This window comes from Peromyscus leucopus, chromosome 18 (genome assembly GCF_004664715.2).
Source record: "Peromyscus leucopus breed LL Stock chromosome 18, UCI_PerLeu_2.1, whole genome shotgun sequence".
Classification (NCBI taxonomy): Eukaryota; Metazoa; Chordata; class Mammalia; order Rodentia; family Cricetidae; genus Peromyscus; species Peromyscus leucopus.
Genome location: NC_051078.1, coordinates 30,513,310 through 30,526,659, shown reverse-complemented (window position 1 = coordinate 30,526,659; position 13,350 = coordinate 30,513,310). Strand labels below are relative to the sequence as shown.

Here is a 13,350-nt window from a genome sequence, read left to right as displayed (position 1 = left end):
AGATGAGGAGATAGGCTGGTCCTGGAGGGCTTCCTGTCAGCAGGCTGGACTCAGACTTTTGTCCACAGCTGGTGTGAAGCCACACAGCATTTGATTTAAGATTTCGAGTTCACTTCTGTTGCTGTGGACTACGAGCGAGCAAAGTGCCAGTTGCAGGTGGAGGAGAGAGACCATGGTGACGGAGGGAAAGTTGAAGACGTGGAAGAAAACTAGAAATCAGCCATGAGTGCACAGTTTCTGGATAGAGAAACTATTTCCTGAGAAGAGGACAGATAACTAGGGGAGGAAATGATGCACAGAGACGGAGTTCAGTGTTGGAGGCAGCTTCAGGGCGCTCTAGAGGGGACGCCCTGAAGGCAGCTGTATTTATAAGTAAAGGTCCCAAGAGAGACATCAGGCACGTAAGTGGTAAATGACCTAAAAATTAATGACTGTTCGGGGCCACACTCGCTCCCCGTTTACCGTTTCCACTTGACTTTCGTTTCTTGATAGTTGCAGGGATGAATTCTAATATAGCCAACATGGTTTCTCTTCTTACCATTGAAGGAGATATAAATGTTTTTCTTCATTGCCTTGACCTTCACCCTCAGGATGTAAGCACAGATCCGATCAGAGACAAGTCTGCTAGTTTACAAGACATGTATGCAAGTTTGATATCTGCCTGTAGTCTAGACTCTCACTACACCAAGAGAAAGCCACATCCGTGTGGTAGTGAATTTCACAGCGTCACATGGCGGGGGAGGGAGGCTGAGAGTGGAATGGCCCTGGACCCAGGCCTGTACTGGGCATTTCATTACTTCGAGTGGCTTCCTCCTCCTCCTCCTCCTCCTGCTGCTGCTGCTGCGGACATAGTGCGTACCAAACAAGACCCAGCACGCCCACACAGTTTGGTCTTAGAGCTCTAAATGCTGAGAATGTGTTTTTGTAGAAAACACATTGAATAATCAGAAACTGTCAAAACAGGGCTCTGGCTGTAGCTAGGCGATCAAGCATCTGCCTAGCACTGGTTCTCCATCCCCACGTAAATAAGGAAAGAAAAGAATCCAGAAGGGACTGTTCCTCAAGTATGAGTGTGGGCACACAACTCTCTATAGTTTCCAAGTTAAAGAGTTCCTGCTGTTTAATGTGGGCTACTCTTAATGACCTGGAAACTAGTTTTTCTTGAAAAAAACGTCTGAAAATGTCTTCATTCTTTTGGTATGCCAATGATCATTAAGGGATTCACAGTAATTTTGGGTGGACTTGTCAAGTGCTGTTCAGAGAACCTATTAGTCACCACTGACTAATTCCTGGAGTCTTAAAAGGTGCTTGAGTGGAACTGAATTGAGATTGAAAATCTATTCATTTGTCGGTATAAACTTTAGGTCCTTCTAACATTTAAAAAAAAAAAAAAAAACGAACAGTCCTGCTAGATGGCGTTGGAACTTTGACAATTAAAGTCTAACTTTTGCTCATGAAAGGCAGGACAAATAGAAACCTGTCTTTGGGATGTTAACTTATTTGTGATGTCTCTAATTAACAATCAACCCCCTGCCGGGCGGTGGTGGCGCATGCCTTTAATCCCAGCCCTCAGGAGGCAGAGCCAGGCGGAACTTCGTGAGTTCGAGGCCAGCCTGGTCTCCAAAGTGAGTTCAGGAAAGCGCAAAATAACAGAGACCTATCTCGAAAAAATAAATAAATAAAATCAAAGGGAAGAGGAGGAGGAGGAAAATAACACTCCCACTTTGGACCTCTCAGAGGAGAAGCATGTAGGCATTAAAGTGACTGGGGAGGGAAAGGCCTGACCTCTTTGGCTTTGCACTGCCCGCCCCACCTCACCCCCAGCACCAGCTTCCCAGCCTCCTCCTGCCCTTTCCGCTGACCTGGGGTGCACAGCCCCGTCATACCTTTAGTCCCAGGAAGTTATTCCCAGCCCTGAATCTCCTGCTGAGGGAGAGTTTTCCATACGGAAGAGAACCTGCTTTTTCTCACTGACACATTTCAGTGTCCTCCCTGGAACTTCTGGAGGACAGGTTTTTGTTGTTGTTGTTGTTTGTTTTGTTAAAAATATCCTGATGCCAACATCTCTAATTATATTGTTTGTGAAAACGCCGTGAGAGAGAAATCTTACGTCACTTCTAACTACATTCCTCCTGTCCAGGCAGCCCTGGGAGGGAGGCTGGGAGCTGGCAGGTACTCTCTTAATCTTTGAGTGACTCCATGAGTGACTGCCCTCCTCAGGAACCATCATCACGAGAGAGACCATGCTTGTTTTATTCAACTGCTAATAGCAACCCAATAGCAGTGTGTGTACTTTTTCTCTTACTCGTTTCTATTGTTTGAGATTTCCTATGTGCATATAAATGTGTTTTGATCAAGTCTAAACCGAATCCCCTCCCTTCCACTTCTTCTCCTACCCACCCCCAGCAGATATTTAGAAGAAGGGTCATCTATGTCACAGGATCACTGCCTCGTGCTTTCCTTCCATTGGAAAACCTCCAGGCGGGCTGGGAGGATTGCTCACTGTGGGAAATGCTTGATGTGCAAGCATCGGGACCTGAATTTGATTCCCAGCACTGTGCAAAAGCCGCATGCACATTTGTAATCCCATCCCTGGACAGGAGGAGCCGGGATCCCTGGGGCTCATTAGCAGCTAGCCTGCCTAGTCAGGGAGCCCCGTCCCAGGTAGGAGACCTTTCTGGAGTAAACCTATGGTGCGTGTGTACTTGCGCTGGCTGTCTCTCATCTCTCTCTCATCTCTCTCTCTCTCTATATATATATATATTATATATATAGATAGATAGATAGATAGATAGATAGATAGATATAGATAGATATAGAGAGGGGGGATTTCTCTTTCTGTAATAGACAGACAGACAGACAGACAGACACACACACACACACACACACACACACACACTAGGGATCACACAGAAGCTATCCAAAACTTTCAATGCTTTTGCGGTTAGAAAACACTTCCCTTTTGTCGGAGAGTTGCACGCAGGGAAACCAACAGCCTGATTCACATCTGGACCCTTTCCTTACTCCTGTATTAGTTATTCCTCTGTTGCTGTGATAAAACACTGAGACCAAGGCAACTCATGGGCTTCTGGATGCAGAACATCTGAGTCTGTTGTAGCAGAGATCGCAAGGTATCTGGAGCGGCAAGCTGAGAGCTCACATCCTGAAGAAGCACAACGTAGAGAGAGAACCAACTGGAAATGGCACTAGCCTTGAAACTCTGAAAGGTTGCCTCCAACAAGGCCCCAGCTCCTACACATTCCCCAAACAGTACTACCAACTAGGCACCCATTCAAATACATGAGCCCACCGGGAAATTCACATTTCAGTTGCCACATTCTACTCCCTGGTGCCTGTAGGCTTGGGGCCACATTATAATGCAAAATGCAATTTCTTGATTGTAACCTCTTGTAAAATCAAAAAGCAAATTGTATATTTCCAACATATGCTGGCACAGAATATTATATTGCTATTCCAAAAAGTAGAAATGGGATGTAGTGAGGAAATACTGGGTGGGGTCTTGCCCTGAGGTCAGCCTTCCCTTTATTTCTATGCAGATCAGGCCTCTGCTTCCTGGTGCCTATCTCTTTATCTCTTTCAGAACAAGCCTCAACTGCAGCATTAGTTTTCTGGTGCTCTTTTTCTCTTTACATTGTACATTTTGTATTTCTTTCTTCCCTGCTTGCTATTTTTCATTGTAGACCTGCATAACAGTCATTAATAATAACCATGCCACAGAGAGCAATATTATGCTGCTTCCACCAAAGAAAGCAGTCCATTTCTTTCTGAATTAGCCTCAGACAGATTCCTAGGACAACAGCAGGAAGAAGCCACATTCTGTGAGAAAATATTGCAGGAACAGTCTCTGGGCCCATTGTTAATATTGTTCCTCTCTGAAACCCACACTCTACATTGGCATCAGTACCTACTGTCTTCAAAGCTCCTACTAGGATGGCCCATTAAGCTCTGCTTACCAATTCAAACACATTTCTAGTTCGAAGTTCCGGAATCTTTTAGTATTCCTCCAAAAAACAATATGGTAAAGTTGTGAACAATGACACCCCACTCCTGGAACCAAATTCTCTATTAGTTACTTTTCTGTTGCTGTGATAAAACACTGTGACCAAGGCCACTTACAGAAGGAAGAGTTTGTTTGGACTTACAGAATGTGAAGAGTGCATGATGTCAGGGAGGTGATGGTAGCAGGCAATAGGTACAGCAAGCCAGAGAGCTCACATGTTGAACAAGCCAAAGCAGAGAGATCCAGTGGGAATGGAAATGAATCTTTAAAGCCACTCTCAAAACCTACCTCCACTGGTATACTTCCTCCAACAAGGCCACACCTACTAAACACCCATAACCAGCTCGGGGGGGGGGGGACGACACACACACACACATACCACATGATCAAATACATGAGGCTATGTATCTGATTTTTGAAATTTGAAAGACAGAAATTCTCATTCAAACCACCACACTCCTTTCCGTGCCCCAGTTTACCCATCTGCATGTGGAGACAAGCAATAGTACCTATTTTGTAGGATTGCTTTGAATATTAAATTAGTTTCTGTAGGTGAAGTGTTGAAAACCATTCTATGATATGTAGGCTCAATAAATATGGATAAAACAGTATGGTGATGGTCTGATCAGTAATGCCATCAAGATGTAGCTCAGTGGAAGAGTGCCTGCTTACCATACACAAGGCTCAGATTTTGATGCCCAGCACCACAATTAAAACCATAACAACAGCAACAATAATAATTGTGATAGGATGATTTGTGTTACATCATTCCAGTTGATTAAATCTTTTAGCATTACTTCCTCAAAATGTCTGGAATAACTTCATTTCTTTTCTATTTTCACATTAAGTAATTTTTCTAAAAGAAGGCTGATTAAGAAATACAATTGCTGGGTGTGGTGGCATACACCATTAATTCCAGCATTCTAGACACAGAGATAAGTGGATCTCTGTGAGTTCAAGGCCAGCCTGATCTACATAGAGTTCCAGGGCAACCAGGATACAGTGAGATCTTGTCTCACAGGAGGAGGAGAAAAAGGCAATTTGAATTGATTCCTGCACAGTTTATATTTACTATGAAAAATTTAGTTACATGAAGGTAATGAGTCAGTTTTTTTTCACATCCATGTCAGATAAGGTTTTCTATTTGAAATATTTCTATAATATTGTTCCCCATATTTGCGTATTTCTCGTGTATTCTGGAGAAAAAGATTAGTAAAATATTACTTGTCATTTTAAAGTCATAGGAAACTACTAAGAATGGAAGATTTTCTTCCTTGAAGGATTATTTTCATACATTTCAAGAGCTTGCTTCACATAGAGCTTAATAATATTTCTGTATGTTTTTCTTTTTTACATGGTGAATTCAGAAGTGTGGGATCCAAAGTTTCAGTTGTGAAGAATTATTTCTAGCTCTCTCTTAAGAATAAGTTAGGGGGCTGGAAAGATGGATCAGTGGTTAAGAGTACTGGCTTCTCTTCCAGAGGACCCAGTTTCAATTCCCAGCACCCACAAGGCAGCTCACACCTATCTGTAATTCCAGTTCCAGCGCTTATGAAATCCTCACACAGACATACATGTAGACAAAACAGCAATGAACACTAAATAAAAATAAATTACGTATAAATTTTATATATATGTAAGAGAGAGTGTGTTAGGAGTGCAGAGAAAACAACATAAAACCTTTAATTATATTCCACGCCTAAACTGAAAATTCAACAGAAATCTGGACTTTGGGCTGGAGTTGACTACACATAAATGTGCTCATAATCACTGATCTGTGGGCTAATTTTGTCCTTCCTGAGCTTTGCAGCTGCTGAAAATACAGCTCGTCAAGAAGCTGCTTGTAGTTCCCTATCTAAACTTCCCTTCGTTTTCTGTTTGGTTTCCGATCATTCTGACTTTTAAAGGCAATTGTTGTTACAAATAAGGAATAAATATGGAAAATAGTGTAGGAGCAGTAGACAGGGTATGTGGAATCTCTCCCCTCCCTCCCTCTCTCTCTCTCTCTCTCTCTCTCTCTCTGGCACTCGGGTGTAAGCTGGTGCAGGACAGGGCTGCTTTCTGCGTAACTTGTCAGGAAGCCACTGGCCTTAGGAATTAGGTTGACGTCATTTCACTTTTATTCTCAACCCCAAAAGCTTCACTACCAGCTTGGTGGGATGAGCAGAAAAAAAAAAATCTCTTGAATCATATAGATAATGGTAGAAAATAAAAAATTGAAAACTAAAAACAAATAGGAAATAAAGGACTTTTAAAAACACAAGGTATTTGGCTTGAAAGGAGTGTGGAGTTGAATCGCAAACCTCCAGGAGAGCCACAAAACTGAATTAATTATTTAATAGAAACAGAAACAGAAAAAAGGAACATGGTTCATCTATGTGACATGTTTAGTATTTCAAGGGTCTCTAGTGTTTGTCATGGTGATATGTTGTTGCAAAGATATCTGTTGCAAAATAGAACTTTGCTGTGTGGTCAGTGTAGTGTGGTGACTTGGCCTCTGCTGTCTGTCTGTTTAGCCTGACTTGTGTGTGGCATGGAGGTGTGTGGTGGTAATTAGCCAGAACTGCTCATGTGTAAAACCCTCTGCTTTCTAGATTCTCGCCCGATGGAAGATTAATCGTGTCGTGTAGTGAGGATAAAACTATCAAAATTTGGGATACTTCCAGTAAGCAGTGTGTGAATAACTTCTCAGATTCCGTCGGGTAAGTTCATTCTCTGTACATGTATTTGGATCTGCTTGCTAAGGAGATCGTGTGTTATAAGCGACTCAGACTTTAAAATGAAGGTAAAGAAACGGAAATGTCAAGTCCTTCATATTCTTTCTTCCTAGATTTGCAAATTTTGTGGACTTTAACCCTAATGGTACATGCATAGCCTCAGCAGGTTCTGATCACACTGTGAAAATCTGGGATATCAGAGTGAATAAATTACTCCAGCACTATCAAGGTAACAGTTCCCCCAACCAGAGAGAAGTGTCACTGTCAAGTGGCCGGGAAAAGGAAAGGCTGGGAAAGGCTTGTGGCTGGGTGTAGATCTCTTCCTGGGGTCAGAGGCTGGTCTTAGCTGGCTTGAGAACACAGCAGTTGACTCCCACCAACAGAAGAAACGAGAAGAGAAAGAAAGATACAAACGATGTTCATTTTACGTTTTAATGAAAAACAGAGATGAAAATGTATTCTGTGTGGCCATGTTGGGGAGTTAAATAGATAAAGGGCCCATTGACCCGCAAGTCAGTCTTGGGGAGCTTAGGAAGAACTGAGGCAGGATACAAGGAGGTATTCGTATTGAAGCAGTCCTGGCCAGGGCTTCCTTGTCTGAGTCTCTAAAGGAGGCAGAGAAAGTCCCTTTAATTCCTCTGCTGAGGGGATGAATCTGCTTCCTACACTTATTTCGTTTCTGCCCCATGGTGAGGCTCGCCTTCGTGGATAATTGTCCTCCTCTGGGAGATTAGTCTGTTCTGAGAGGTTTTGTTTTTCCAGGGGTCCAAGGTGACTACAGGTTTAGGACATGTATGTGTTTATGTGTGTATTCTTAGCCATAGCTAAGTAGACAGACACAAAATGAGGGCAAAAATCCCAGACTGTCCGTTTCTTGTGGCCCAAATAAAGAGCCGTCATTTTAGCAAAAGCACCTTCTAAGCACCCATTTCAGTTTTTCCCTGTGTTTAAATATTACTCAATAATAAATGAGTGCTTGAGAAAAGAACAGGCTGTAATGACTGGGCATCCATGTGAAATGAGCCAGATGTTTAAGTCTAAAAGTGGAAATCCCAATACCAAATAGGATACTAGCATCCAAAGCCCGCCCCCCAAAAAAAATCCAATGAAATAAAATCTATAGGGAGTCATCTTCCTGGCTAATTGCTCTGAGTATAGACTACTGAGAATGGACTCTGGAGGAAGGAGGTGTCTGTCAGGCATACTGAAGAACCATTTCTCTATAACCCCTTGGCTGCAGTTACATTTGGAAGGGCTCACATAAGTAACTGTTTTAGTTGTTCACTTTGAGAGAGGGTCTTCCTATATAGACTAGGCTGGCCCCAATCATGACCCTCCTAAGTGATGGGACTGTAGGTATGTACCACCATGCCTCGCATGACTTTATTTTGACTCTGAAGACATCCCCCATTCGCTATGAACAGTTTTCTCTGAAGGCATGGCTGATTCATCATCTAGTGATTATCATAACTGTCCTTAGTCAGTAGGCTGAGAGCTGTCCCCATTGATCTGATCTGGTCCTGTGTCAGGTAGGGGAGGGGAGATGAACTATGACAAGGAGCCAATGTCAAGAAGGCTCCCTAAATGCCATCCTTCCCCTTTGTAGCCAAATTCAAGTAAATAAGAAGCATAGAAGGCCCCTTAAGTTGGAATTCATCTTAATTTCATTCTATCTGTCCTATGGATGATAACCTGGCATCTTGATAATCCTTAAGTCATTTTGTTAGAAGATGTGTTTATACAGAGTATTAGCAGACAACAGAAAAAAACGTTCTAAGGAAAATAGAAATCACTACCAACAAGAGCAGATATTTAAAGACATGGGATTGAAAAATAAATACGTATTAGGGTCATTTTTCTGGCGTTTAATTCTAAGCGCTTTGGACAAGGATCAAAACTGTGGGAACCAAAAGTCTTAGAACACTCATATTTAGAATTCTGCAGGAAGTTGAAAAATTGAGACTGGAGCCATAGGTCAGTGGTTAAGAGCGCTTGCTGATCTTGTAGAAGACCTGGGTTCAGTTCCCAACACCCACATAGCAGCTCACAGCTGTCCACAACTCCAGTTGCAGGGGATCTGGTATCCTCTTCTGGCCTCTGTGGGTACCAGGCACACATACACACAGTGCACGTACGTACATGCAAGCTTAACATTTTACACATAACATTTTAAAGTAAATAAATGTTTTTATAAAAAAAAAAGGAAGTTGAAAAATTGACAAAATGGCCTTGGTAATTTCATTGCATTCAGTATTATAATTGACAGCATTATAACCATCAAGCTGTCCTAATTCTCTTCTTAGAAATACATTTAAATTTGCATCCATTGAAAGGATGGTATAATTTATCAATAACAGGATACTTTTATATATAAGTTCTGTTCAATTTTGTCTTTTTTATAATTTTTTTTATTTTTGAGATTATAATAAAATGATATTATTCCCCCTTCCCTTTCCTGCCACCAAACCCAAACTTTAATGACATCTCCACCCCTCCCCCACTTTCTTTCAAATCGTCGCCTCTTTTTCTTTAATTGTTGCAATGTGTGTATGTGTGTGTTCCTAAAATCATAAATACAACCTGCTCAGTCTGTACAATGTTACTTGTATTCGTACAACACAACTCCTCCTCCTCCTAAGGCTCAGGGATCGTTGCAGAAAGACTGTTGTAAGAGCCAGAGGAAGAGGGAGTTTGCCATGAGATTGTGTCTCCTAAATATGTGAGAAGCTGCACCCATGAAGCTCCACCAATATGGCAGCCTAAACATGAGCTGAACAAGGAGGACCCCAGTAGACATGCTGACATGGAAAGACGGAACGCTAAGAGGCCTCCAACCTAGACAAGGAACTTCAGGCAACTAAGCAATGTGAGAATAAAGAAATAGTCTTCCCCAGGGAAGAGCACACCAATTGATTATTTGATACTGATGGCCCTGAAAAATATATACATCGGAGTCATTTTGTCTTCTAAGAGTAAACAAGGTTTTCTAAATAAAGTAGATGAACTTCTTTGGAGATGTCCTCTGTAGGTAGAGTTTTTCTGTGTCCCAGCAGTGGCTCCCAAATAACCACAAGAGACTTAATATTAATTATAAATGCTCGGCCAGTAGCTCAGGCTTATTTTTAGCTAACTCTAATAACTTAAATTAACCCATTTCTATTCATCTGTGTGCTGCCCCAAGGCTTGTTTACCTCATGTACGTGCTTCCCATCTTCCTTGCTCTGCATCTCGTGGCATCTCCCAAGACTCTGTCCTTCTCAGCGTCCTCTTAGTCTGGCTTTCCTGCCCAGTATCTTCCTGTCCAGCTGTAGGCCAGTCAACTCTTTAGTTACCATTGGGAGTAATCGTATTGTAGCTAGAGTTTTTCTGCCTTGCCCACAGTCAGGACAAATCTTTGTCACCCGCCAGTCCCACAGCTGCTCAGACCAACAAGTAAACACAGAGACTTATATGCTTACAAACTGTATGGCCGTGGCAGCTTCTTACTAACTTTCTTATAGCTTAAATTAATCCATTTCCATAAATCTATACCTTGCCACGTGGCTGGTGGCTTACCGGCATCTTCACATGCTGTGGGATGGTCTGTATATCAAATCTGTTGCTCTGATTGGTCAATAAATAAAACACTGAATGGCCAGTGGCCAGGCAGGAAGTAGGTGGGACAAGGAGAGAGGAGAATTCTGGGAAGCAGAAGGCTGAGGCAGAGAGAGACACTGCAGCTGCCGCCATGACCAGCAGCATGTGAAGACGCCAGCAAGCCACCAGCCACGTGGCAAGGTATAGACTTATGGAAATGGATTAATTTAAGCTATAAGAACAGTTAGCAAGAAGCCTGCCACGGCCATACAGTTTGTAAGCAATATAAGTCTCTGTGTTTGTTGGGTCTGAGCGGCTGTGGGACTGGCAGGTAACAAAGATTTGTCCTGACTGTGGGCAAGGCAGGAAAACTCTAGCTACATTCACATGCTGCTGGTCATGGCGGCAGCTGGCAGTGTCTCTCTGCCTCAGCCTTCCGATTCCCAGAATTCTCCTCTCTCCTTGTCCCACCTACTTCCTGCCTGGCCACTGGCCAATCAGTGTTTTATTTATTGACCAATCAGAGCAACTTGACATACAGACCATCCCACAGCATCGTATTGACAGGGTACAAAGATTGTTCCACAGCGGTCCCCCTTAGGTCCCCATTGTCCGTGCTTTTAAAGACTAGGGAAGCACACTTGGAGGATATAATGGGAAGTGTTCTAGTAAACTCTGCTTAGAAATGATAGTCAAGATACAAGTGGGAACTTGTGAATACAAGCCTGGGAAAGGATTAGTACCACTAACAATTCTAGAGGGAGTAGGGGAGATGGCGTAGTGGGTAAAGGATTTGCTGTGCAAGCCTTGAAGGCCCAAGTTAGGATCCCCAGGTCTCATAGAAGCCCAATGAAGCAGCACAAACATAACCCCAGTTCTCTGTGGGCAGAGATGGGAATCCCAGGGTCTCGCTGACCATCCTGTCTAGCCAAAATGATGAGCCACAGATTTAGAGGCAAACTGTCTCTCAAAAATGATGTGGAGATAAAGGAAGACTGGCCATCTGATGTCAACCTCCGGCCTGGCTCACTCACCCAGAGAACACACACATACACACAGTTCTAATTTGGATGAAGGCAACTTAGTAAAGCGTTCTCTTAAGATTTCCATTCTAGAAGCTTATCCATTGTAGGAACATAAATACATTCAATCTACCAAGGAGTCCATAACCACTAGCATCAGAGCTACATACTTCGTCAATATAAGTTTATCTCCTACTTCTGAAGCAAAAATGTGGAATTCCTGACCTAGTAAGATAATAGATCTATAGGCAAAAATTAAAGTTGTAGATTGCTCACAAATTTAGGGCCCAGTACTAGTGTCATAGACAGACTTATCTTCTGATGTACATGTGCATCTCATAATCAAAAATCAAAATGCTTACTTGCCCAAGCCAAAGAGATTATTGCTTAAAGGAACACATATTGGTCACTTTGAATGTATTAGCATGGTTTTTAAGTCTGCATTTTTCACATACTATGTAGATGAAATTCTGACATACACTCTATGTCCAGACATAGACATATATGGTAGTAAATGTAATAGAATTTCTTTTACATATTATTATTTCTAAAGTGGTCACTTTGAAGGCTTTAACTCAGCAGATACTTGAGCAGACCTTGACTTTGTTAAGACTGGGTCAGAAACCCTTAGCATCAACAGAGAGGCACCCTTGTTCTTAATGCTGATTCTTCTTTGTAAGGGTTACTAAGAGCAGAACAGTAGCTTTTTGAAGTCTTACTGCCTTAGATGTAAAGAATTAGGTTCAAGCCTTACAATGGTGCATTAACTTTTGGCCTTAGAAAATCATCTAGACAAATTTATATTTCGAAACACCTTTTCCAAAAGCTTTTTGATGCTAGGCAATTGTTTTTTCTTTTTGTTTGTTTTTTTTTTCTTTTTTAAAAAACTTTTATTGATTCTTTGTGGGTTTCACATCATGCATTCTGATCCCACTTTGTCCCCTCACATCCACCCTTTGCCCTTGCAACTTTCTCCCCCCAAATCCAAACCAAATTTAAAAGATAAACCAAAAGCCAAACAATACAAAGCAGAAACAAACAAACAAAAACCACAAAAAATAAATAGAGAAGAATCTTGTCGTGGAAGCTGCAGTGTGGCCCATTGAGTCACAGTTTACCCATCAGTCCATTCATCTTTACTTGCAAGTATTCACAGGCAATTGGTTTTATTTTTTATTTTTTTCTAGAACTTCAGAATTAAACTGAGGGCCTTGTAATTCTACTACATCTCCGGTCCAAAAATTATTTCTTGATAAAATAAAATACCTTATGCCTTTTTATAGGTTTTTCATCTATATGGCTTAAATTCTTTTATATATCTTTTTTTATATATTATTTTTTAATATCTCTCCTAGATATAAAATTCCATGTATTAATTAAAATTTAACTCTAAATAATCTTTCAGCAAAGAAGCAAAACTTCCAGAAGAAAGGAATCTTTTTTTTTTTTTTTTTTTTTTTTTTTTGTTTTTTGAGACAACAAGATTTCTCTGTGTTGTTTTGGTACCTGTCCTGGATCTCACTCTGTAGCCCAGGTTGGCCTGGAACTCACAGAGATCCTCCTGGCTCTGCCTCCCGAGTGCTGGGATTAAAGGAGTGTGCCATCACTGCCCAGCAAAGACAGCAGTCTTAATCTATTTCTCTATAACTGGCAATGTATAAAAACACAGTTGTTAATAGTTTGTATTTGTTAATACAAATGAGAGATGGAGTCAAATTGGGTTTATGAGAGAATGAAGCAAATTAAGATTACCTGCTTATAAAACTAAATGAAAAATGTATCCTTCAAGCCTTATCTAAGCAGGCATCAACAGCTTGGTTTTAAAATGACCTTTCCCTCTCTTCCTTCAATTCTACCATCTACATTGAATTCTTAAATGCTTGCATGTCAGGCCTTGCTAAAAAAGATCTTGAAAAGCTATTTTTTCCCCTTTCAAAATAACAAAACAAAATGGTGGCAGCAAAGTAGAGAAATGGGGGTGGGTGGGTGGGTGGGTAGGGCGGCAGACAGACCA

General features: G+C 41.6%; 1 protein-coding gene across 1 annotated transcript in view; it reads left to right on the top strand.

Annotated features, from left to right (window-relative positions):
• Poc1b (POC1 centriolar protein B) overlaps nucleotides 1–13,350 on the top strand; it is a 106,413-nt gene that overhangs the window by 43,877 nt on the left and 49,186 nt on the right. The window contains 2 exon segments of the mRNA XM_028881192.2: nucleotides 6,616–6,723; nucleotides 6,852–6,967. Coding sequence (XP_028737025.1) covers nucleotides 6,616–6,723; nucleotides 6,852–6,967 — 224 coding nt within the window.